Consider the following 26,351-nt stretch of genomic DNA (forward strand, 5'->3'; position numbering starts at 1 on the left):
CTCTAAGATATTTTAGATATTTTTCATCTTATCATACCATTGATTATACATTTATTTTCCTTTAAGCAATTTTTTTCAATAGTCTATCAAATTGTTTATAAGACACACATTTATTAATTTATTAATTTTTTAATATTTTTATTTGTTGTTTATTTTCATCATGTAGAATACTATTTCGATATATTTTATCTAATTATTTTATATTTTTTAACTCATTATCTATCATACTGTAATTTTTTCACTATAATTGTATAAATGACATTTATTTACTACAATATAAAATTTAATGTAATTGTCATGAATATTTTTTTTATCATCATCCAACATATATTAGAGTTCAAAAGATACAATATCTATGTTAAAACTTTATTATTATGTTTATTATTTGTTCTTTGCGTCATTTTGATCAAGTGATGTATTATATCTTTTATTAGTGTATAAAAAAGATATTTAATATAATTTAAAAATTTGAAGTAAACAAACATTTAAAATATATTTTAATTTGAATATTTTTTTCCTTTTATATTTTTTTAAAAATATTTTTAAATTTTATCAACTAGGTTTCATTAATGTTTGCAAATTTAATAAATGTTTTGGTTCTCATGAAAATTTATTTGGTATTCAAATCTAAAATGTAAACAATTATAATTTATTTCAAAGTATTTGATATCAAAAAACAACCATCCTCCTAACATTGAATATTTGATAATATTATATTTTTTTTACTGTAATTTTTATTATTTTATAAAAATTAATTAAAATTAATATTAAAGTAGTAAGAAAATGGGTACCGGTATGGATACAAAATTATACCCGTTACCCGGTGAGGATGGGATGAAACAAAATTTTAATACCCGTTGAGTTTGGATATGAGGATGGGGTGATTTTTTTCTACAGGTATGGGTATGAGAATTTTGTCCCCATCCCACCCCGTTGTCATCTCTACTTTCAGCATTGATATATACAAGACAAAAATAATTAAATTAAATTCATCATAATCAAGTATGAAGACAAAAAATAAAATGTGATGCGTATATACCTAAATTTCATAAAAATTGGATACTTAAAGTATATGTAATAATCAAATAACCAAGAAACAAATATTCTAAATTGTCTTACAGTTCAAAACCATTATCATTTTATTAAACTTCAAACAAGAAATTAAAGAGTTCATTGATGAATTCAATATATAAAAAAAAAACTACATTCATAAATATAACCAAATAAGTTTAGTAATCAATTTACTTTTGTAGAAATTAAATATGACAATATAATCAAACCTATTAAACAATTTAAAATTAACATTATACAATAAATCTCAAATTCAAACTTTAACCTAATTATAAAATTCAACATAGGTTCAAACTCTTCTTTTATATTGAGGATTGTTATTGGGACTACCGCTAACTATGTGGATTTTACCCTAAGTTATGTACTTCATCTATAATCTTAGGGTTGCAAAATTGGCGTTCAGAATTATATTTTACATGAAATACTTATGCAATTCTGCAATTACATGATGAATTTGTAAATAAGAAAATAGTATTTTAACATTCAATTTTTTTACACGTATTTAATACTATTTTTTATTATTTTTTACTTTTTTTATATAAATACAAAAATTTATTTATTTTATGTATTTTATTCATATATTAGTTGTAAAATGATCGTTGGTGTTAAATAATTTTTCCTTGTAAATATTTTGATCTTAGTCGTTGTGTTATTTTTTAAGGATAATGATAGAATGTCTCACTTTTTTGACCCCAAAGTTACCCGCCTACGTGGCATTTATTATTTTAATAATTTTAAACGAAAGAGGAGCAGTGACGCGTGAGAGAAGGTGGAGTGAACGTTGAGGTTGTGATACACGCGCACGTGAGGAAAAGTAAGAAAAACAGAACTGAACTTTGCGGTTTAAACTAAAGGCGAGAGTGCGGCGGTTTAGGGAAAAGCGACAGTGCCAGTGCTTTGTTGGGAAAGAATAACAGAGGTGGATTGCTGCCATAGCTTCGTGTGGACAATTGGAAGCCCTAATTTTGGTGTTCTTCTTCTGCAAATCAAAGGGCACTTTGGTATGCTTTACTATCTGATTACAAACCCCTATTTTTGTGATGTTTTTCCCCAAATGAAACCCCTATTTTTGTGATGTTTTTCCCCAAATGAAACCCCATTTTCGTATTTTCTTGTTCGACGATTGAAATGGCATTTTGATGTGTTGTTCCCCAAATGGATGCTCTCTAAATCGTAAATGTTGTTGTGGATTGTTAATTGAAAATGTGAACTGTTTTGTGTAACAAAAAATGCGAATTGTTTCGGCAGTTAGGGTGGGGTGGGTACAAAATGCGAAGTGCAGTTGTGTTGTTGGATGTTCAAAACTGAGTTTGTTGGTTTCGACATTTAGGATTGGGTGGGTACAAAAAGCAAACTAGATTTGTGTTCTTGGATATGAGTGACAGTTAATGCGTTTTATAATTGCAGGTCAGTTGACATGAGTGGCATTAGTGAAGGTAGTGAAGGTTGTGAGGTTGGAGATTGTAGTGATATAAGTCAGGTATTTTATTTTTTGTTGCTTTGTAACTTAATTTATATTTTAGTAGACTAAGTTTAACCTATGATTTTTAATATGAATATTTGCAGATTAGTTTCAGACATTCTTGTAAAACACAATATATTGGTTTGTTGAACAAGAAGTTAAGTATGGAGCAAAAACAATGTATTCAACAAACACCATTTTGGTGGTTTGTTTTCTTGCATGAAAGAGTTAAGATTAGTCGAAACCTTCTTTGTGAGTTAAGTAATGTGTGGGTGGAGAGTAGAGGAGGTTTCATGATTAACTCCGAATTTGTAGCGTTTAAGTTATTAGATGTATGTATAGGCCTAGGGTTGAGGGTTTATGGAGATAGAATTGATTTAGAGGAGGTTGGCGTTGATAGTGTTTGTAGGAAGAAATTTTCTGAAAAAAAAAAGGTAACAATTAGTATGGTATATAATTATCTATTGACTGAGTGTGAGTGTCTTGATGTAGAAGATTATTGTCGGTTGTACATTCTTTTAGGCATTTCTGAGTTTCTTTTGCCTAATAGAAATGGAACAGTCTTTGTTTCACTTTTTAGAATTGTAGATGATTTGACTAGTCTTGTTAAATATAACTGGGGTGGTGTGGTTTATTCGTATTTGGTTGGTAGTTTGAGTTATGCGTCAGTTGTTTTAAAGAAGCAATCAGATAAAAAACACTTCCATGTTGTCGGATGCGTATATTTATTGCAGGTAAGTTCGTTTGTTTTTCTCCAATTTCGTGTTTTGTAGCATTTTGGTTTATTGTTATGAATGAGTAACTTTGTTTGAAATGAATTGTATTATTGTATGATGTAGCTATGGGCTTTTGATCACTTCCTGTTTGTGAAGAGAAAGAGTGCAGTTATTGAATCCAAATTTCCAAGGTTGTTGTGTTGGATTGATTACAAAGTTGGAGATGTGTCAATAAGAAGTAGTTTGAAAAATAATATGGTACTTTTCTATTATTTTTTCCTGCATTGTTTGTGGTTTATTGATGTTGTTTGTTTGAAATTAAATTTCAGATTGTGGATGATCTTTGTCTTTCTAAGGAAGAAATAGGTGAGTTAGTTGTGAAAGAAGCTTTATCAAAAGGTAATGGCGAGCGTCATAAAAGTAAGAGGAAAGAGTGTGTCTTTGGTGGAACGAAAAAAAAGGAGCAGCTTATGGGTGTAATTGAGCAGCAAGAACATGATATTCGTGAACTTGGTGGAGCGATTGCTAAATTGAAATCAACTTTGGCTGAGAGGGAAAATAGAAGTAAAGATGAATTTGTTTCTCCTATGAATTTGAATGAAGTGGATGTTCCAAGTCAAGCTGCAGAAGACAAAAATGTAACCAACAGCGATATGTACGTGCATATGAGGAATGATCCACGGTTACGGTTCAAAAGTCGTGTAATCCAAACTCCGTTCACAGTTTATAGTCGAAAGAAGAAAATGATACATAAATAGTTGTTGGAGTATGAGCAATATGTATCTATTTTGTTTTGTTTGATGGAAATGAAACCTATGAAACATGAAGTTGTGTACAATTCTATTTGTTGTGTTTCTGTTCCGTTATGGTGCAATTAATAAATAATGACTTTTCTAAAGTGTTTGTGTTGTTTTGTAGTGCATTTATTTAGTAAGTAAAATGTGGTAAGTCTGTGGTACAGAAACCATATCTCAAAAAGACAGTTATTGAAATTTAAGAATTGTTGTGTTGTGGGAGTTATTGATAGGCAGTTCTGGTATTGTGAAAAGGCTGTAACATTGTACAAATCCATATTTCATGTGGAAATACAGCTGAAAAGCAGTTGCAATACTGCATGTACAAAAAGTTCAATGTAAAAAGACACTTATGGCATCATAAAAGGACACTTCAATCTCGAACCAGAAAATTTTTTTTTCCAATGTGCAGTTTCAATTAGTTGTTTAAGTTGTTTGGTGATGATTCATGGTGATGGAATTATTTGGATGACCATTTGATTGTGTCAAAACCCATATTTCATGTAATAATACAGTTTAAAATCAGTTCTAGTACTGGCAGTACAAAAAGTTCAATGTAAAAAGACACTTATGGAATCATAAAAGGACACTTGAATCTCGCACCAGAAAAGTTGGTTTTTAATTCAATCTACAGTTCCAATTAGTTGTTTAAGTTGTTTGGTGATGATTCATGGTGATGGAATTATTTGGATGGCCATTCGATTGTGTCCAAACCATATTTGATGTGAAAATACACCTGAAAAGCAGTTCCAGTACTGCGTGTACAAAAAGTTCAATGTAAAAAGGCACTTATGGAATCATAAAAGGACACTTGATTATCGAACTAGAAAAATTGGTTTTTAATTCAATCTGCAGTTCCAATTAGTTGTTTAAGTTGTTTGGTGATGATTCATGGTGATTGAATTATTTGGATGACCTTTCGATTGTGTCCAAACCATATTTCATGTAATAATACAGTTTAAAAGCAGTTCCAGTACTGCCTGTACAAAAAGTTCAATGTAAAAAGACACTTATGGAATCATAAAAGGACACTTGATTATCGAACCAGAAAAGTTGATTTTTAATTCAATCTTCAATTCCAATTACTTATTTAAGTGGTTTGGTGATGATTCATGGTGATGGAATTATTTGGATGGCCATTCGATTATGTCCAAACCAGATTTCACATAATAATACAGTTTAAAAGCAGTTGCAGTCCTGCCTGTACAAAAAGTTCAATGTAAAAAGACACTTATGGATTCATAAAAGGATACTTGATTATCGAACCAGAAAAGTTGGTTTTTAATTCAATCTACAGTTCCAATTAGTTGTTTAAGTTGTTTGGTGATGATTCATGGTGATGAAATTATTTGGATGGCCATTCGATTGTGTCCAAACCATATTTGATGTGAAAATACACCTGAAAAGCAGTTCCAGTACTGCGTGTACAAAAAGTTCAATGTAAAAAGACACTTATGGAATCATAAAAGGACACTTGATTATCGAACCAGAAAAGTTGGTTTTTAATTCAATATGCAGTTCCAATTAGTTGTTTAAGTTGTTTGGTGATGATTCATGGTGATGGAATTATTTGGATGACCTTTCGATTGTGCAAACCATATTTCATGTAATAATACATTTTAAAAGCAGTTTCAGTACTGCCTGTACAAAAAGTTCAATGTAAAAAGACACTTATGGAATCATAAAAGGACACTTGATTATCGAACCAAAAAAGTTGGTTTTTAATTCAATCTTCAATTCCAATTACTTATTTAAGTGGTTTGGTGATGATTCATGGTGATGGAATTATTTGGATGGCCATTCGATTGTGTTCAATCCATATTTCAGATAATAATACAGTTTAAAAGCAGTTCCACTAATGGTAGTACAAAAAGTTCAACATAAAAAGACACTTATGGAATCATAAAAGGACAGTTGAATCTCGCACCAGAAAAGTTGGTTTTTAATTCAATGTGCAGTTCCTTTTAGTTGTTTCAGTTGTTTGGTGATGGAATTATTTGGATGGCCTTTCGATTGTGTCCAAACCATATTTCATGTAATAATACAGTTTAAAAGCAGTTCCAATACTGGCAGTACAAAATGTTCAATGTAAAAAGACATTAATGGAATCATAAAAGGACAATTCATTCACATACCAGAACACACAAATATCAGATTTTTAAAAAAAAACTTAACTTTCATTACATCACATGTAATTGTTTGAACATCATAGTTACTCGTCACACAAACATTTGTTGACAAAGACTGTAATGAATTCATCGGCATTAGCGTGATCCACTTGAAAGAGCACACGATCCCCTTCGTTTTGTGAATGACCTTTAATCAACCAACAACTACGCCAACAAGAGAGCGCCCAAGCAATGAACCGAACGGTACCCACCACTTTCCGCGGAACCCTCCGCCTCCAACAACCCAAACCATTCTCCACAACTCCGCTATCCGCTTCCACTGCGACCCACAACACCAACCTTTATGGAAGGATAGCCTTTTGGGGAAGAGAATGTCTTGCGATACAAATGCCTCTGTGCTTGTGTGAACCTGTTCGAAGAAGAAACTTGTGGATAAGAAACGAGGAAAAACGATGCAACGCAATGTGTTTTTTTAAAATGTTTCTCCAATTCAAAGCGCGTGCACATGACGCAAACTTTCCTTTGTCGCTGCCTCCAATTACCGTTTCGTTTAAAATTATTAAAATAATGAATGCCACGTAGGCGGATAACTTTCGGGTCAAAAAAGTGAGGCATTCTATCATTATATTTTTTAATTGACATAGAATTTCGACATAGACACCTTCTAAGATTCATCTGACACGTCATCTCTTTCTCAATGACAATCAAACATTTCCACAAGATAAGTACAATGTGAACACTTCCGTCGCTTTTTCATGACCTTCTTTGGTAAAGAGTATCAAACTTCGTAAACAAATTGCAAGATTCTGCAAAATCTGAACACATGCATTATCTATTATTCATCCATCTCCATGCAAAAACTCTTCCATTCTCGGTTTCAATAAAATATCAACCAAATACTTCAAAGTCAAAACTCTTCTCTTCATTATTAGGAGTAAAATTGACTTCTCCATCACCATACACACACACAAACAAAATAGTGATTATACTTTAATTTACCAGAATTATTATAATGATCAAATCGTGACAAAAACGAAAATCCAAAAGCTGCATACTACTTTTCTAATCCCTGGCTCAATACCAGCAACATGCATACAAGAGAAACCGATGCTAATACTTCTTCAGATCTTGTCTTTACTTCCATTTTCATTTTCATGACAGGTTGTCCAGCACGTTTTTATGTGCAGCCAACACCTATGATAATAATTCTTAGTATTTTTTTTTTCTTGCAACTGGTTACTTCTAATTTAATAGATTAATTGTGATAATATCACTGTATAGACTGAACAAATTTTCAGAGCAAAAATTAACAAAGATTTTCTGCACAATGTATATTAAAGTATATGTCTTGGTGTCACGCATTTTACCGAGAATGTGTGGCAACCTCGGTGTTCTGTTCTGTTCTGTCTTCACTTCAGAGGAAACATCTCACCGACAGAGACCCCCACCACCACAAAGCTCCAAATTCCAAAGCTCACCTCACCCAACCATTTAGCAGTTATGGCATTATTATAGACAATGAAAGCTAAATTATTGTGGATAAAAAGACCTTAATCATGATCCATTATTCAACACCAACTTTTTACTTTCTCACTTATAACCAAATGAAATGACTTAGTATTGCTTTATTCTAAAAATGAACTGATCTAGAAAAATAGTACTAAAAAATTTTCAGATATTATAAAAAAAAAAATAATAACAAGATAACTTCTAAGGGAGAATGTAAGTATTGTTTACTGAGAGAATCATGTTTCTGAAAAACACTGTTTGAAGACAATGATGTTCATGTAAACATTAAACTTAATTACAGATAATCTCATGTAATATATGATTTATGAGTTCCCGTAATGGTTAGACATATTACATAGTGTACTTGTATACTATTCAAAAAATCTCACTAAATCATATTAAAGTAAGTTAACAATTTCCCTGTACTTTACAGTTCATAATTGGATAATGCAGTAACCTTTTGTTAAATTTGAATGAAATAAAAGAGCCTATCTACCCTTCAGTGCGATCACGTGTGATGGCGCGTGGTTTATTACATGAACAATTCTTTACTAGCGGAAAGTAGTGCTAAGGTACATGCAGGTCCATGATAAAATGGTCAGCACCAAAGTTTCTGCACTTTGCAACATTGATTTCAGCAGCATTGTGTTGACTTTGAGTTGCGAGGTTGGATTTATTGGGGCATGTAGCAGCTAGCAAACCAAGTGGCTATTTAATACTAGAATGCTTTGAACACTCTCTAATCAGAATTTCCGTTTTAATGTCTCTGCACGCTTCCATGTGACATCTCTCATAAAAGCTCCTTTACTAAACTAAACTAGTGGTACTTTCTTGGTGGCTTCACTCACAATTTTTGAAATCTCTTTCTTTTCAGATCTCATCTCAGATTCATTTTACAAACTTCAGTCCTCTCCCCCATTGTCCTACCACCTGCTCCACATTACTGAAATTCTTTATTCCCATAATTCCCATCAAAACATCTTTTTTCCTGCAATCATTATCCCATGACAAATAGCTTTTCTGCTTAAAAGTCTTTCTTTGCAAATTATTAGATTCTGCACAGCTGGAAAGTGAGAAAAAAAACTAAAGAAACAAAGCCATGAAAGACCATGGATTGTTCTGCTTTGTGTAGCTCTACTCAGTGAAATCATAGCTATACAATCTTTTGAGCAATTCCAGTGTTGTATGTTAATCCAATATTTTCAACTCTGAACTCTGCAGTTGAGTATGCTGTGTGTGACTAACAAGACTCTGTCTTAGTACAAATACTTTAGCCTCATAACATGAAGAACCTGAGGGTTTGTTTCACTTACTTGTTTCCTGCAATCATTCTTCTTCTGCTTACTCCTTCTTCGGTTGCACAGCTATCAACAAGTGAAAATAGAATTCTATTCCAAGTTCAGAAGCTTCTTGAATATCCTCAAGCTCTTCAAGGGTGGACAAGATGGACCAACGTGTGCTTCCTCCCTCCCTCTTCTTCCCTCAAGATAGTTTGCGCAAATGGGCATGTCACAGAACTAACTATCATTGGAAACAAGACCTCCCCATCTTCACACACCCCTCAGGCAGGTGCCTGGACTTCCCTTCAAACACTTTCAGGAAAATTCTCCATCGATTCTTTCTTCACTGTCATGACAAAGCTTTCAAATTTGAAGGTGTTGTCCTTAGTGTCCTTGGGTTTGTGGGGTCCTTTACCATCCAAAATCAACAGGTTTTGGTCTCTGCAAGTGCTAAACATTAGCTCAAATTTCATTTATGGGGAAATTCCACCATCCATATCCTCAATGACGAATCTAAGGAGTCTCGTTTTGGTTAATAATCTCTTCAATGGAAGTGTCCCTGATCTCCAAAGATTAACTTCTCTTGAAGAGCTCAACTTGGGAGGTAACAAACTGGGTCCTGAATTCCCTTCAGTGGGAAACAATCTTGTCACTATAATCTTGAGAAATAATTCACTGAGATCTCGAATTCCTCCAGAAATTGAGCACTTTGACAAACTTCAGGTATTTGATGTCTCTTCCAATGATGTTTTTGGAAACATCCCGTCCTTTTTGATGTCTATGCCTTCCCTTCATTCCCTAAACTTGGCCGCAAACCATCTAAGTGGTAACCTCTCAGTGAATATGGCATGTAGTTCTTCACTAACATTTGTGGATATCTCACACAACCTTCTGGTTGGAAAATTGCCTGCGTGCCTTGGTTCAATGTCTTCAAAGGCCACAGTACTATATTCTGGAAATTGTTTATCAACCAAAAGGTTAAATAATCAACATCCATCGTCATTTTGCAAGAGAGAGGGAGCTTTAGCTGTTAAGCCTCCAGCCAAAAAGCAGCAGAATGAATCAAATTCTGGTGCCAAACTAGGCCTAGTGATTGGAATAATTGGAGGAGCTGTAGTAATTGCTGGACTTCTAGTTTTTCTCATTGTGTTCATCTTTAGAAAGACCAATGGAGAAAGAACACATCACAAAATGGACAAATCTGTTGCTAATAAATATTCTGCCAGTGCATCTCCTGGACCAAACGGTACAAGTAAGGCCACTGTTATATTTTTTTCTATCACTGTTAATTGATTCTATATGATATCATAAAAATCTCAAATCTTCTTTAAAGTTCATTTCCTTCATTTAAGTGATGCATTAATCTGGTTTCTCCTGCGGGAATAGGACATATTCCTCAGGCCATGAAGCAAGCTGCACTTGGACTTCCACCATACCGTATTTTCACATCAGAGGAAATTGAAGATGCAACAAATAACTTTGACCCATCAAATTTAATAGAAGAGGGATCACAAGGACAGGTAAAATATTTTTCTATAATGTTTATGGATTCATAACCTGCGTTTTATAATGAGATGGAACCCACAAGGACAAGGGTTAGTGACATGCATTTACTATCATATTCATACAGCTATATAAAGGTTGGCTCAGAGATGGTTCAGTGGTCCTAGTTAACTGTGTTAAAATAAGGCAGAAAGGTCTCCCCCACAGCATCATGCAGCAAATAGAGGTATTGCCCAATTTGAGGCACAGGCATATGGTGAGTGTTCTAGGACACTGTATCATTACTGAACAGGATCATCCCCAGACAACAAGCACAGTCTTCATCGTATTTGAGCACATCTCAAATGTGTCATTAAGGGATCAACTTGAAGGTAAACAACATTCACATAGAATGAAATGCTAATGCAAATAGAGGAATGCCTGAAAAGTGTAGCATAACTTGAGTCTTCATTCAACAGATGGGAGAAAGAGGGAAATGCTGAAATGGCCACAAAGAATGGCCATGAGCATAGGCATTGCAAGAGGAGTCCAGTTCTTACACACAGGAGTTGCTCCTGGCATATATGGCAACAATTTAAAGATTGAGAACATTTTGTTGGATGATAGTCTTAATGCAAAAGTCAGTAGATACAGTATTCCATTGCCATTCAAGGTTTGGACAAACTAAATAATTTGATCATTCTCTCGTTAATATTTGTACAATAGAATTGAATCTATAAATCTAACTTGCATCGATCAATTTTCAGAGTGCACATAATGAACACACTGCCACCAATCATATTGGCAGGTATTTCTCTTTTTAAAAAGAAAAATCTTCTCTTCTATTCCACTGTTATATGCCAATTATAATTTGTTGTTAAACCCATATGCAGCACAAATAATGCAGAAAAGGAAGACATCTATCAGCTGGGCGTTATTCTTCTTGAAGTTATCACCGGCAAACAAATTGCTTCCCCTAGTGAAATAGAGGAGATGAAGAATGAGGTATCCATTAAAACTTTTTGCCTATCGTTTTATTTGCAACTTTTGGAATATTTTCTGCCTCAAATTATGTCACTGTAATATGAAGAATGTACTGATTACTTTTTTCAATAATATCCTCAACAAACAAAGTACTAATAATAGATATGTAGGTGTAACTATACAATATAGTTAATAAGGTAACTTTGTCGTTGAAATTGATGTAGTCCTTAATGTAACGACAAATACAATGCTCACAACCTACAATGTTTGTTCCAAACCCCACCGAATACCAAAAATTTATGGTAACCAAATCAAGTACACTATTATTTTTCTTATATTTAACTGTCTCTATATTACGTTCAGCTGGAGAATGGTTCATCAGAAGCGACATCAGTACTTAAAAGTGTAATTGATCCTTCACTGCGAGGAACTTATGCCTATGAATCAATGAAGACTGCAGTTCAGATTACCATCAACTGTCTCTCCAAGGTTTCTAGCCAGCGTCCTTCAATAGAGGATGTTCTTTGGAATTTACAATACTCGATGCAAGTTCAAGAATCATGGACCAGCAGTGGAAACCTCAGCACAAAGTTCTAAACCATTTGTTAATAAAAATGTTTGCTTACATTTCATAAGTTCATTATCATAATGAATAATAAATGGTAATGTACATATGTGACTCTAAGGCCCAAAAACACAGTTTGGCCTGCATTTTTCCTTATATGTATAATGTATTGTTACTAAAGTTCTTACAAATCTGAACTACGTTCCTATCAAAATGTATTTTCCTTCCTCCTTTGACTTCGATAGCATTTACATCGCGAGCACAACTGTGTAGAGACCAGATCCTTACATATACACCCCCAACAATTGATCTTTTCTTTGTCTTTAATAGTAACTAATTCAAAAACAACTTACAACTAATTGAAAAACAATAAATACTCCAATTAAAATCACTTGTATATAATGTGTTTGGTTCAACACACATTAGAAAATTAATTCTAACTAATTCTACATCACTTCAACACAAAACCAACACAAAACCAAACACACATGTATACTTACAAATCACATAAAATTACTACTGAAATTTCAGAAAACTGCGCTATTAATCCTTTTAACCATTTTTTCTACACTGCTCATAATAATTCTTTCTTTCATGCCTTCTCCACTTAATCAGCTTAACTTTTCAATTTTCAATCTCCATCGAACTGTTATATTTCCTCTAAACTTTTTAGTTATGAAGACACAGAACACGATCAAAAAGGAATCTTCAGTATTGAGCCATCTAAATAGCGAACATATGCTCATATTACACATTTTCTACGTTATATGCTTATTATTTGCCTTATAACATGATTCATTACTGAGTATTTTTCTAACAAATAGATTTACTTAAAGAAATTCATCCCTATAAAATAGTGGTCCTCAAATTATACTGGACTCTTTAATCGAGTTGCCACCAATTATGCTTATTGGAATGGAAATCGCAAGGTAGCTCCGCCATCCTATGCTATAATGATAAAATAGCAAAGATATAAATGAACCACAGAATGGAGTAAATAAGGTGGAATATTAACTCAGTTTGAGCAAACACATAGTCAAGGACTGGAAAATCATAATGATCCTTTAAGTCTTGGTTATTCAATCATATCCTTTTTGACAACCTTTTGATTGCCACAGAGGCCCTATCTTTATCTATGATGATTTAATCAGCAGTCCAACTCTGCTCAACAATCTCCCGGACTCTTCTGTTGTATTCACGCTTGTTCTCACTGAACATCCGAGCAGCTTCAGAATTTGCAGGAGAATTAGGATTTGGATCACACAGCAATGACTGCAACAACAAAACCACTTTAGTGGAAAATACCAAGAATCCAGAGCAATACACAAATAATGTAACAGTGTGTCTGGGTTTGAAAGTAACACTCTTTTCAACTCTTTCTCCCATTAGGTGAAATTTATATATGAATCCCACTGATTAGGGAATTCGACCTGCACATTTAGTGGGGACCTACATGAATTTAACCCAGTAAGAGAAGGAGTTTTAGAAACTAAAATTTCTCTTCCATCAAGATACATACAAATTCTTAATTGATTTGTTCTGTTTTTAATTTATCTTAATTATTTAACATTGTACGACCGTGAAGTATCAATAAAGTGGGGCATACGTTTGATTCTTAGCAATTGTCTTTAATTGGTAGGTTATTTGCAAGTATATTCACCACTATTATGCCCGTCACTTACCAGAGTTTTGAACCTAGTATGCAAGTGATTGCTATATATACCCTTACCAAACAGATTATAAATGTGGGAATCAATGAAATGACTGACATTAACAACGACAATGCTGGCGAATGTATATATAATTTTATTTTTCCCATACCTCTTAGCATTTGGATTTAAGTCTTAACTCCTCAAAATTGGCTTTGAGATGAGGGTCCCCCTTTATATATCCTATTTGGTTATATATCCAATCAATGCGGGACTAAGGTTTTTCCCAATACCAAATTAGAAATGAATTTCACATGGCTATAGCAATAAGGAGATGTTTTTCAGGTATATGGAGTACTATAGCGATAAGTCTTGCAAATGCAGGTTCCTTTGGTATTTTTCTCCAATGTCTACCACTACCCCTTTTGACATAGCTAGAAACTAGGCCTTCTACTCTCCTCACTAGTGCCTCTATTGCCTTCTTTGCAGATGTCTAAACTACCTTAAACGTAACAAGTTTTAATCATTTTTTCATAGATGCCACACACGTCTCCTAATATACAGATATTCTGTATCATGCACCTGCACTTATTTCTGGTTTGGTTTCTTTAAATCCCAACATTTACAACGATGTATAGTTGGTTGTATAACAGCCCGATAAAACTTTTGAACATTACATATTTTATGATCACAAATAAACCCCAAAGCCTTCCTTTATTTTAACCACTCAAATCGTATCCTATGTTTAACATCTTTATTAGTTTTCCCATCAATTTGTACTGTTCATTTCAAATGCTTAAATTTCAAAACTTATACGAGGATCTCTCATTTTACCACCAAAGCATTTTCCTTGTTCCTTGTTAAAATTGTAATTTATTGCACAATTCAAGTAAAAAGGCTTTGATTCTAAAGTTAATATCTACAACCCAACACATTTAGATCTTTGCCTATGAGAACCATTTCTTCTTTTAGAAAGCCTTGAACCAACCTTACCCAAATCTTCCCAAAACTTTTCTTACACAAGCACTTCATATCCCTATTTGTGGAGCATAAAAGTTAATGGCATTGATAGTTTGTTATATTCCACTAATTTTAAAGATTAGATTCAGAGATTCTTTTGCCAAATTTTTTTTACACCCACCAAATTCTTTTTTCAATTCTACACAATACTACCACACTTCTTTCCATCTAGTCCCATTGCTTTCCAAAAAAACATTTTGAAACCTTGGTGCCTACTACCTCCAAATACTTTCCTGTCGAAGTACTAATATTTCAAACACCCCCATATTTGTCAAGAAAAGTGTGAGGACCCTTGCTCATATAATACTACATTTGGGAGCCAGTGTAGTGACTCTAGCTCATTTGACACTGTATTTGATCAAGTGCATTACTTCGAAATAATGGGCATGTTTTTCAAATCATGGTGAATGCTACCTCCAAATACTTTCCTGTCCAACTACAAATATTTCAAATACCCACATTTGTCACGAAAAAAGTGAGGACCCTCGCTCATTTAACACTGTACATTACTTCTAAATAATGAGCAAAGTTTCAAATCATGGCAACCACTAGCTGTAAATACTTTCGTGTCAAAGTACAAATATTTAAAATACCCACATTTGTCAAAAACAAAATGTGAGGAAGCTTTCTTATTTAACACTACATTCCGGAGCCACTGTAGTGACTCTAGCTCATTTAACACTGTAATTACCTCCAAATAATGGGCAAGCATTTGCACACACAATGCTTCATGATTGATCCATGTTTGGGGTTTCAACAAGTTCCCCATTGGCTACACACTAATATCAAATATATTTTAAATAAATCAAAGAAAGGGTGCAATCAAATCGCTTTTGGCAAGTATTGTCTCAACTCAACGCAAGTCTGAAATATTAAGTGAATTGCAATTACCTGGATTGAGGTAAGAATTGCAGCTACATCATAGATAGGACTCCACTGATTTTGCAAAATGTCCAAGCATATACTTCCATCCGCATAAACTAAAATTGCCAATTAAGACGGGCTTAGAACTAGATTGGAAGTTATTAGCGTAAAGAGATACAAAATAGTTCTGATCCAATTTAAATTAAAATAGAAAAGGTTTTTAAAACAAATGAAATATTCACCACTTGATCACATTTCTGTTATTGTTGAAATTAATCAGAAGTTTGATCTGTAAGATCAACATGTTAAGTTGTTAACAAGATACAATTCAATGATTAGATCGCTGGAAAAAGTATGTATATGAAGTTATTATATCAACGTTAGCAATAGCAGATAATGGGCTATGGCGGTAAGCCAAAAATCTACCATACAAATATGGCTGATGGCACACAGCAGCATATGGTGGAAATTCATGACAGACAAATTCTTATATAAATATACAAACAACAAAAACTAAAAAAAATGACAATATATTAAAAATAGCATAATCAAAAACTAATTTCATAACATTTATAAATTCCCATGATTTTCATCAGATAATGTCTTAAACATAACTTATAAAAACACTACTATTTCATTTAGTAGTTTTAGGATGCATTGTTTAGGTTTTGGACGCTTGACATTATCCTATAAGTGGAAAAAATTGGGAACAATGTTCTCTAAGAAAACACAACAATAAACAAATAATTGATTCTGAAATTTTGAAAAACAAAAACAGAGAACTATAAAACAGAACAGCAACTAGATGAAGAAGAACACGTGAAAAGAGAAGAGAGAAAAAGGAAGAAAAAAAGAAATAGAAGGAACAAGAAGATAAAGAAACAAGAAAAACAACCGCTTGATTTCAAGATTTAGGTCATTAGGTTGCAGGTTCAAAATAGCATATGGCAGATGGCGATGAGGGGGCAAAACCTCCATATCAAACCTTTATGGCACTGCCATAACTGCCATTTGATAACATAAAACCTTACAGATGGAGTTCAGAATATCCAGACAAATTAATACATACGTAAGAATTTTCAAGATTTTTATTTTGATCATACCAATACCAAAACCAGCTTGTGCATGAAAGAGACAGATATATGAGAAAACACCTTCAGCCTCTATAGACAAATTTATGTTTTCTTTTCAATCAGCAAAGGGACAACATAACCGAAAAGACAGACTATATTAAAGGGGGAAAATACATTCACTGTCCTTCAAAGAAGGAAAGTGTCAAGCCTGAACTGAAGTATAAAAAATTGATCCCTTATATTTTAGGCATATTATTCTTTAAAAAAAGCTTCCAGGTAGATTAAATCACCACAGAAGCTGCTTCAACAATGACTTCCAAAAGCACATGAATGATGTTGATTTAAAAAAAAAAAAAAAAGAAACTTTCCACTTCTGTTTGAAGCTTTTAGTTCAAAATAACACTAGTGTATTCATTGTACAAATATTTTATTAGTCATTATAAGTTTCTAACACTAAAATGAAATGGCAGGGTAGTTTTGTACTCACTGTTTGGATGAAACATTCTAGAAACAAAGCGCACAGTAGGTGGCTTATTAGGATAATCCTCTGTAAACTGAAGTGTCAACTTAAACGTACCTGAAAGACAAGGATATCAGTCATACAAACATCCAGAAATTAGAAGACTCTGTACCCAGGCACAACTAAATTACACATGCCAATTTAAACCATTATATTTATGCACCTAAAATACATCAAAAGCTAAACCTTGTGTGACATGCGAACAAGTTGAACTTGTGTTTGTATGAATCAAATAAAAGAATAACATCATATAAGACACTTTCAATTGTAATTTGAATTGTTCTACTTTCTAGTTTCTGAAACCAAATTGGAACAAAGCAGACACTCTTAAGATCAACAACAAACTTACTTGATTAAATAATATTGAAGCAACAAAACATATACATAATAGAACTGGCTGTGCAGTTCAATACTTCAACTCTAATCTCTATCAACTACTTTTTAATACATATGCATATGTTTTGCTGATCATACACGATTGTTTACTTTTTTAATGAAAGCCGGTTGATCCTCTGCATTCAATGTTGGTCATAACTAAGCTTAGCAAGACAGATGCTATCTCCAAACAGTTAAAAGACAGACTAGAAACTCAGACACAATTATTATAACATGTGGAAACATTCAAATAAGATACAGAGTCTCAGTTATATATATATATATATATATATATATATATATATATATATATATATATATATATATATATGGTAGAAGATGACTGTACCTCCATCCCAAGGGGTGTCATCTGGTCTGAAAAAAAGTAAGAGAAGAGCACAATTAGATATTTACTATATATTAATCAGCCAAAACCACAAAGTAAAGAGAAACACAGTCAAGAAAACAAAATATTCAGGATTAGTAATCTACTACACACCCAAAGATAACAGCATTCCAAAGCATAATATTATTGTCTTGGGGAGCCCCACTGATGCCAGCAGGAGGATCTTGCTGCAATCGTTTAAAATCCCTCATCAGTCTCTTCCTCGCCGGAGTCGACATCTTCACCACCTATATCTCAATCAAACACAATTCAGACAATAGGAATCAGCCATTGACATGTTCATATACAGAGGTAAAAACAAATTGAGAGAAAGAAAAGGAGAGTGAGTGAAACAACACAATATTTTATAAAATTTAGAAAAAAAGGAAACATCAAGGGTTCAGAAAATGCAAACAAAGAGAACGATAAAGCTAAACTTACACTCTCAGAACTTAACAATTACAAAGATACTGATGCTTTATTAGTAAAATCCAGAATTTCCAAAAAGAAATCAAAACTGAACAACCTAATACCAGGAGTTTATCTGAACTCATAAGACAGTCCTAAGGGCATGCATCAATGAGTTGAAAGAAAAAACCATTTCACTCGCAAAGTGAACAACGATGTCGGAATACGATCATTCAACACTTTAAAAATCCCAAAACAGAACAAGAGAAAGGAAAATCAAGGGTTTCTAAACACCCAAGAAACTTTATTTACACAATTGCAAAAGCGATATCTTTAGTAAATATCTCAGATCGATTTCTTCATTTCCACCACAACATACAGCAAAAGAAATTTTAACATGCGAGAAGCTACCCACCAGACAAGGACTTCTTTGAAACAAATTCCAAAGCAATTATCAATCTGGGTATGAATTAATATCAGGAAAAAACATACACAAAAAGAAAAAAAAAAGATTTTTAGGATAAATCGGAAGAAGGAGAAAAGGAAAGGGTTCTGACTTGTTGTGAGTGAAGAAGGGTGTGAGGGGAGGTGCAAGGGGCAGAGGAAGAGAAAAGATTGAAGCTTTGAATGGATTGAGGAGAACCCAGAAAAGGAAGAGAAAGAATGGGAACAGAGAATTTTGAGGAAAATGGTTCCAATGAGAGAGAGAGAGAATCTTTTGTTCCAATTATTTTGATTTTATAGAATGGTCAGGTCAGCTGAGCGGTCCCAATCCCAAATGCGCTCTCTTTCTCTCTCTTTGTGGGGTGATATCTGCTTTTCTTGGCAACTTGCTACAAACTCCCAACAACCCATGAGACTTTCTTATGTATACACACTCACTTACACTATTTTTAAAATATCATCAATTATACAATATATATATATATATATATATATATATATATATATCAATTTTCAATCTATAAAGATAAAAAATACGAATAAAAGGTAAAACAAAAATAAACACATTCTGGTATATCTAGTTATGAATAATATGTAACAATCTTATACTTCAAATAGTTATTACTATTATAATATTTTGAATTTTAGTACAAAAGTACTTTTACTTAATTAACGAAATTTAAATAATTGTTAATGTCTTTTTTTCTAGAAGTGTTTGTTACAAAAATTAACAAGTTTATTACATATAATTGTAAAATTGTCTTGTATTTCTTGTATATGAATTTTTTTGAAAAAGAAGATTAATGATATTCAAATATTTAAAGATGTATTGTGTTTTTCGGTTAATGTTAATGTAAATAATTTTCTTAAGTTATTTTTACTTCCTTAGTTAAATGTTAGGTTAAATTATGTTTTTTATTTTTATTTTTTAGTAAAATATCGATTTGTGTCCTCTAATTTTTTATTTCAATTTAGTTCCTATTTTGATAAATTTTATGCAATCAAGTTCTTTTTGTTAGTGGTGCATTAATAGCGTTAAGGGGGTGTCGCGTGTCAGTTCCTAAATTTTTTTATTTTATTTTTATTTTTCTTTTGAATTTATTTTAATTTTTAATTTTATTTTTATTTTTTTTTAAATTAAAAATATGTCATGTATCAAGTTGACATCGTGCCACATCGCAATGATAATATGATGTGGCAGTGACAATATTATGTGTCACTATTATACCAAATGTTATTTCTTCATTCTCAATTTAGTCATTGTACTTTTATTTTGTCTCAATTTAGTCCAAATTTTTATAAAAATTATGCAATTTCATCCCTCTCCAAATTGAAACAAAAATTAATTTTTATATAAATATTATACAAATATTTTTATTAAATTTGATATTTTTATTATATATTTTTAACAAAACTAAGTTTATTTAAATTTGTGTTTCACATTCAACTTTACTTAAAATTGTTTTCAAATTTTAAATTTATTTGTCTTCGATTCTTACATAAACTAGTTAAAATTAGTTTAAAAATTGATATAATTGTTATTTTTATACCAACTCAAACATTTGTATAGAAATTATTGAACTTTACACATTTTAAAAATATACAATTATTTGAAATATAAATTCAAATAAAAAACAATATTAAAGTATGATGTAATAAAACATCAATATAATTTATGAATTTTTTTTCTATTAGTTCAATGTAAAATATAAATTTAAATAAACTTAATCTTATTAAAAATATTTACTAAAAATATCAATTTTGATAAAAAGATTTGTTTACACTTATATAAAAATTAAATTTGGTTTCAATTTGGAAAGAAACAAAATTACTCGATTTTTACAACAATTGAAACTAGATTGAGACAAAAACAAAAATATAGGGACCAAATTGAGAATGAGGAAATGACACATGGCATCATAGTGACATGTGGCATTGTCATGGTCACATCACACTATCACTGTCACGTGGCACGACATCAGCTTGACACATGACAATTTTTTAATTTTTTTTTAAATTAAAAAATAATAAATAAATAAATAAATTCAGAAACTTATATGTGGCACCCCTTTTAATGTTGTTATTGCACCACTAACGAAAATGACTTGATTGCATCATATTTTCCAAAATAGAGACCAAACTAAGATAAAAAAATAAATAGAGAGACCAAATCAATATTTTGCTACGAAAATAGGGATCAAAGACATAATTTAACCTAAATGTTATGTCACCACATTTTCTATCATACTTGATTTTGATAATATTTTTTGCTAAAATACAAAATTACGATTTAGTTTATAAACGAAATAAATTTAAAAAATATAGTTGTAGTTTTTCCTACTACTAATATGAATCTAGTAACTGCCACTAGTGCAGTTTATGCTTTTTAACTCGCTCATTCTGTCTCGATTTGGAAGGAAATGAGGTATATTAAAATGCAGTGGCATTTTTGAAATTAAAACAAACTTTAATGCTTCGGGTGTCAAAATAACTGAGGTAGAATTGGTGGTTATGTCTCGGGTGTGATTTGGGCCGAGGTAGTATAGAAACTTTAACAATTATTTTTTTTGGACAAAATTAGTGGTTATGCCACGAGGTGCTTTCGACCGAAGCATAATTGGTGAAATTGGTGGTTATGCCTCGAGTATGATTTTGACCGAGGCAATATGGATAAAAATTGAATTGCAACATAATATCATTTTAGGGATAAAATTTGGGGAGAATTTTGACAATTGCGCGTTGCGTCTTCTTCTTCTTCATTTTTTAGTCTTCTCCTTCACGTTTGGCAGAACCCTAGTGCTTCCTGCATCTTCTTCTTCGCGTTTTCAGCACCACGGCACTCTGCATCTTCTTGTCCTGCAGCAGCATATGAACGTTGCTATTATTGGGTTAGGAGAACATCATTGTCCCCACTACTGTTGGGTTTACCTTCTTCGAAAACCACCATCATCGTTGTTACGTCGAAATTGGTGAGAGGAAGTGAGGGAGGCTGCTACAGTTACGTCGATTTTCCTGCACCAGTATACATTCATCTCAAATTATAATAAAAATAAAACTAAATAAGTTATAAATATATTCATTATTTTATAATATATATATATATATATATATATATATATATATATATATATATATATATATATATATATAAAGTTATTACCGTTGAATGACTTCTTTCAATGAAATATTTACACAGTTAATATATAAGTTTTTTTGTATATATATTTATCTTGTAATATTTTTATTAGAAGTTCGTAATTATTATATATCTTATATTTAAAACATTGAATTGTGTTGAATGACTTGATATGCATTAATGGTTTCTTTTGGTCTCTCTATTTGCAAGAAATTTCAGTTTGATCCTCAATTTTTTCATTATCTCAATTTGCTCCTTATTTTCTTAAAAATAATTCAATTTGGTCCTTGCCATTAATTTTGACCAAACGGTGTTAAAGTCAACACCACATGTCAATTTCTGTTTTTTTTTTTAATTTTTATATATTTTTTAATTTTTTTATTTTGTACACGTGTCACTTCACAATTGTGTCACGTGTCAAAATAACTCAATTTAGTCCCTATATTTGCTTTTAGTTTCAATTTAGTCCCAATTTTTGTAAAAATGAAGCAATATTGTCCCTCCGTAGATTGACACTCAATTTAATCTTTGTATACAACTTATGATGATATTCTTAATAAAATTGACGTTTTTATTAAATATTTGTAGAAATATTTTTAAAGAAGTTTTTTTTAAGTTTTATTATTAAACAAAGTTAAACCCCAAACTTAATTTCAAAAATTAACAATTTTGTCATCATATATAAAGGCATCAAGTGTATCATATTATACAAACGTAGTGAAGATTAAAAATCAAATAACTTGTCACCTATGATGCACGAATACAATACGTTTATCGGATACGACACGTATCTGATACATCGATACATTTATTTTGAAAATAATAGGATACGATATGTGATAGATACGAAATATATGAATATTGAAAAGTGGGTACAATAATTCTTAAAAATATAATAAATATATGATTGTTATTGTGTTAATCCAAATTAAAACTATATGTACTAAAGTTATCAACATAAAAAATATAAATTATTGTCATCATAAAAGTAGCACTGTGGGAAAACTCTTAAATAATGACCAATTTTAGTAACATAAAATATGTTAGAGACCAATTTTCTAATTAGAGACCAATTTATAGACTAATTATTTTGGTAGTCAAAACCTTGGTAACTAATGTTAGTGATCAATTTAGAAACCAATTATTTTGGTAGTCAAAATCTTGATAACTAATGCTAGTGACCAAATTAGAAATCAATTCATAATAAAAATTATTTTAACTATCAATTTAAAGACTAATTATAATTTTTTGGAACTATTTTAGTTGTCAATATATTTTAGTTTTTAAATTGATACTTAAATTAGTCATTGTATAATGTCTAATTATTTTTGTTACTAAAATTGATCATTATTAAAATATTTTCTTGTATTGTACTACGACTTTGTAAATTAGATACTTCACTGATAAGTATCGATAAAGTATCTTAAAATATCAAATACGGATACGTGTCGGACACAGATACGTAACCAAAGTACCAAAGTTGAAGTATCAGTGCATTATAGCTTGTCACACATAAGTTTATGAACTAAATTTCAAGTTCAAAACAAAACCAAAGTCTAATGTTTTGGATAGAATTTAAAGTTAATTTAAAATATTTATAGAAATATTTAATAAAAACGTTAATTTTAGTAAGAATATCACCATAAGATTTATAAATAAGTAAATTTAGTGTCAATTTAAGGAAGAACAATATTACTTCATTTTTACAAAAATTGGGACTAAATTGAAACTAAAAACAAATATAAGGACCAAATTGAGTCACTTTGACACGTGGCACAACTATAAAGTAACACATGTAAAAAACTTAAAAAAAAATCTATAAAAAATTCAAAAAAACCATAAATTGACACGTGATGTTGACTTTAACACCGTCTGGTTAAACTAACAGTAAGGACCAAATTGAGAGAACGAAAAACTTAAGGACCAAGCTGAAATTTCTTAATAAATAGAGAGACAAAAAGAGTAATTTAACCATTTTGTTACTATTATAAATTTATGGATAAGATTTTAAATTTGAAACATTATTCTGTGTAAAATAGCTTAGAGAAACATTTCATTTGTTTTTGCGTTGGACTCGCTTTGAGTCTTATACTTATATTAATACGCAAACGTCTTTTGCATCTTATTGTCATTGATAAGAAGAGAGATGTTGATTTCTAGAACTACTTTAAATACAATAAATTGAGTGACAAAGATGATAATTTAGATACAAGCTATCAACCTCTTTCATAATTAATCATGACACCGATATAAAATATTAACCTCTTTTACAATTAATTAATTAGGACACAAATATAAAATATTTACGTACATTATAAATATAATTTCATTATACAAAATCAACTAACGCATATTATATTATTAATTAAATATTTAAGTGCTAAAACAATATAGTCTTATAGATGAAAAATATATAATATGCTATTTTTGTAGATTTTTTTAATCATAAAGTGTTAGATTATCTGTAAAATCCTCTTTTTCTGCCCTAATTTTTAAAGGGCTACCCCTAATCTAACGGGCCTAAGGGCTGGCCCATAGGGTGTCCAAGGTCCCTAAGACAGTATAACCCCTCTCACTTCTGTCATTTTTGTAGAAACAGTACTCTCACACTCTCCTTTTCCCTAAGAGGCTCTGCTAGGGTTTAGCCCCAATCTTGGTCAAGTAGCTCAACCTCATTTCTTGCTCCACGTAAGTTATTCTCCAGCTCATACTTCTCCTCTCTAGGCATATTTTCGTATTTTCCAGTTAGAGTTCGTAGTAAACTCATTTTAAAATTTGTTCCGCTATCTTGTTCAGTTCATATCTATTTCGTGAGCTACCGTGCTCGGCTATTGGGTGTCGAAGTCCTTGCTAGCTTATTTCCAGGTAAGGGAAATTAGGGTTCCGTTAAAGCTTTGATTTTTCATGATGTCTTTGATGATATTACGTTATTCATGGATTGTTTACTGCTTTGAGCTTATTAAATGTCGTATTGTGTTGTTTGGGTTGTGTTATTGGAATGTTGCACGAGAGAACAGTGGTGAGCATTGGTTTTCTCGCCCAAGCGAGCATGTCTCGCCTAGGCGAGATCAATAGAGGCTCGCCCAAGCTACTTCACGCGAGTAGTCGCTCAGGCAACCTACGTTTTTTCTAAGCGAGCGAACATCTCACCCACGCAAGAGGGGTCTCGCCTAAGCGAGATCCCGCGTGAGGTTACTGTCCCCCCTTTTCGAGCCCTCGCCTAGGCGAAGGGGGCTCGCCTGAGCGAGAGTCTCTCACCTAAGCAAGACCCTTCAACCTGAGCGAGGAGTTAGGCGAGGAAAGTGTGGTGTTTGGTTATTTCTTGTTCTTGGATGGTTGCACTTGCTTGGATATAATTGTTATGGTAAAATATGTGATGAACAGTGATGTATGAGTGATGTGATTTATGGAGGGTGAATGATGAGAATGTGTGATCTTGGCATGTGAAACAAATGAGATAGTTGGTATTTAAAGTGGCCTGGTATTGACATGAGATGAAATTCCACATTTATGGTTTGAGAATAATGGGTTGGTATGGATTCACTAGGAACATGAAAGAGGTGGATTATGAAGGGTTGGTATGTGACATGTATATATGTATATGTATGATAAATCTTTCTTGATTGATGGAGTATGATTGGTCTGTGTCAGTGCGTAATTTCTTGGAATCTCTAGGTGAGATTTCAGGGTCGTGCTTCAGTGGTCGGGACGTAATTTCATGGCCCCTGTTAGTGGGTGTCCATGGTGGTGCCCTATCTATATAACTTGGAAAGGATTCAAGGTAAGGATTGCATCCTGATACTCTAAGGAGTCAGTTAGTCTCACTTAGAGCGGATTGACTCCTGTGGTGAGAGTAGCTGAAGGCCTGAAACTCATTAAGGTCTAACCTTGTGTGTGAGGGAATTGATTCATTGTAACACTTGTAACACATAGCTCGGGGGTGAGCAGAGGTATCCACCACAAGTGCAAGCATCCGCAGAATCTGACCAGGTTATATGTATTCGGATGAGTTGAGTCGAGTCTTAGTGTATTGATTTGAAAGTCATAACATGCTTGGGTGTTGTATGTATATTGGACTGTTAAAGTAAACCTGATTGCATGATGAAATTATTTTTGGCTCTACCTTACCCTTTGCTTGTTTGATTGCTTGTATGTTGTTCTTTTACTTTTGTGATAATCATCAATTTATTGATGGGAGCTGATACAAGAGGAAATCGTGGTCAATAGGGGAGAGATGAATCCGCTGCATAGTCTTCTTGGGTTGGACTCCTTATGCTGATTGGGCTTTTCTTTTAGGGCAATGGCCCATGTATTGTCTGGCCTTTGGGCTTCTTTTTTTGAAAAATTTGTCGTTATTCCTCTATGTTTTATTTTGGCATCGTGGTGTGCCTTGGTTACTGTACGGAGTTGTGATTGTACTCCAAGACTGCTTAACATATTATTCTATGTGACATTTCCTTTTAATTTGGTTTATTAATTAAATGG

The 26,351-nt window shown here is 32.3% G+C and overlaps 2 protein-coding genes across 3 annotated transcripts; one reads left to right on the top strand and one right to left on the bottom strand.

Moving 5' to 3' along the window:
- Positions 1-8,702: 8,702 nt before the first annotated feature.
- On the top strand, positions 8,703-12,206 carry LOC114177941 (Leucine-rich repeat protein kinase family protein). The gene is made up of 7 exons (XM_028063552.2): positions 8,703-10,213; positions 10,348-10,481; positions 10,592-10,835; positions 10,923-11,116; positions 11,211-11,251; positions 11,337-11,448; positions 11,791-12,206. Exons 1-7 carry the CDS (start codon positions 8,965-8,967, stop codon positions 12,022-12,024), a joined length of 2,208 nt encoding a protein of 735 aa, XP_027919353.1. The 5' UTR covers positions 8,703-8,964; the 3' UTR covers positions 12,025-12,206.
- Positions 12,207-12,981: 775 nt separating this feature from the next.
- Positions 12,982-19,101, bottom strand: LOC114177942 (ubiquitin-conjugating enzyme E2 2). 2 transcript variants are annotated; one of them, XM_028063554.2, is made up of 7 exons: positions 18,844-18,988; positions 18,702-18,745; positions 17,993-18,126; positions 17,843-17,868; positions 17,086-17,175; positions 15,553-15,641; positions 12,982-13,264 (listed from the first exon to the last, which is right to left on the bottom strand). In XM_028063554.2, exons 3-7 carry the CDS (start codon positions 18,115-18,117, stop codon positions 13,136-13,138), a joined length of 459 nt encoding a protein of 152 aa, XP_027919355.1. In that variant the 5' UTR covers positions 18,118-18,126; positions 18,702-18,745; positions 18,844-18,988; the 3' UTR covers positions 12,982-13,135. The 2 variants fall into 2 exon arrangements, with proteins under 2 accessions (XP_027919355.1, XP_027919354.1); XM_028063553.2 differs by lacking the exon at positions 18,702-18,745 and having other exon boundaries at positions 18,844-19,101.
- Positions 19,102-26,351: the final 7,250 nt, after the last annotated feature.

Source organism: Vigna unguiculata, chromosome 3, assembly GCF_037176805.1.
Source record: "Vigna unguiculata cultivar grain cowpea cultivar isolate G323 ecotype 2 chromosome 3, ASM3717680v1, whole genome shotgun sequence".
NCBI classification, from domain to species: domain Eukaryota; kingdom Viridiplantae; phylum Streptophyta; class Magnoliopsida; order Fabales; family Fabaceae; genus Vigna; species Vigna unguiculata.

Coding starts and splice junctions, on each gene's coding strand:
- LOC114177941 (XM_028063552.2), top strand. CDS start 8,965: ATGAAGAACCTGAGGGTTTGTTTCACTTACTTGTTTCCTGCAATCATT. Junction 10,214..10,347: donor TCCTGGACCAAACGGTACAA/GTAAGGCCACTG, acceptor CTGCGGGAATAG/GACATATTCCTCAGGCCATG. Junction 11,252..11,336: donor GCCACCAATCATATTGGCAG/GTATTTCTCTTT, acceptor ACCCATATGCAG/CACAAATAATGCAGAAAAGG.
- LOC114177942 (XM_028063553.2), bottom strand. CDS start 18,117: ATGTCGACTCCGGCGAGGAAGAGACTGATGAGGGATTTTAAACGATTG. Junction 17,176..17,842: donor TGACACCCCTTGGGATGGAG/GTACAGTCATCT, acceptor CTTGTCTTTCAG/GTACGTTTAAGTTGACACTT. Junction 13,265..15,552: donor CAATTCTTACCTCAATCCAG/GTAATTGCAATT, acceptor TTGTTGTTGCAG/TCATTGCTGTGTGATCCAAA.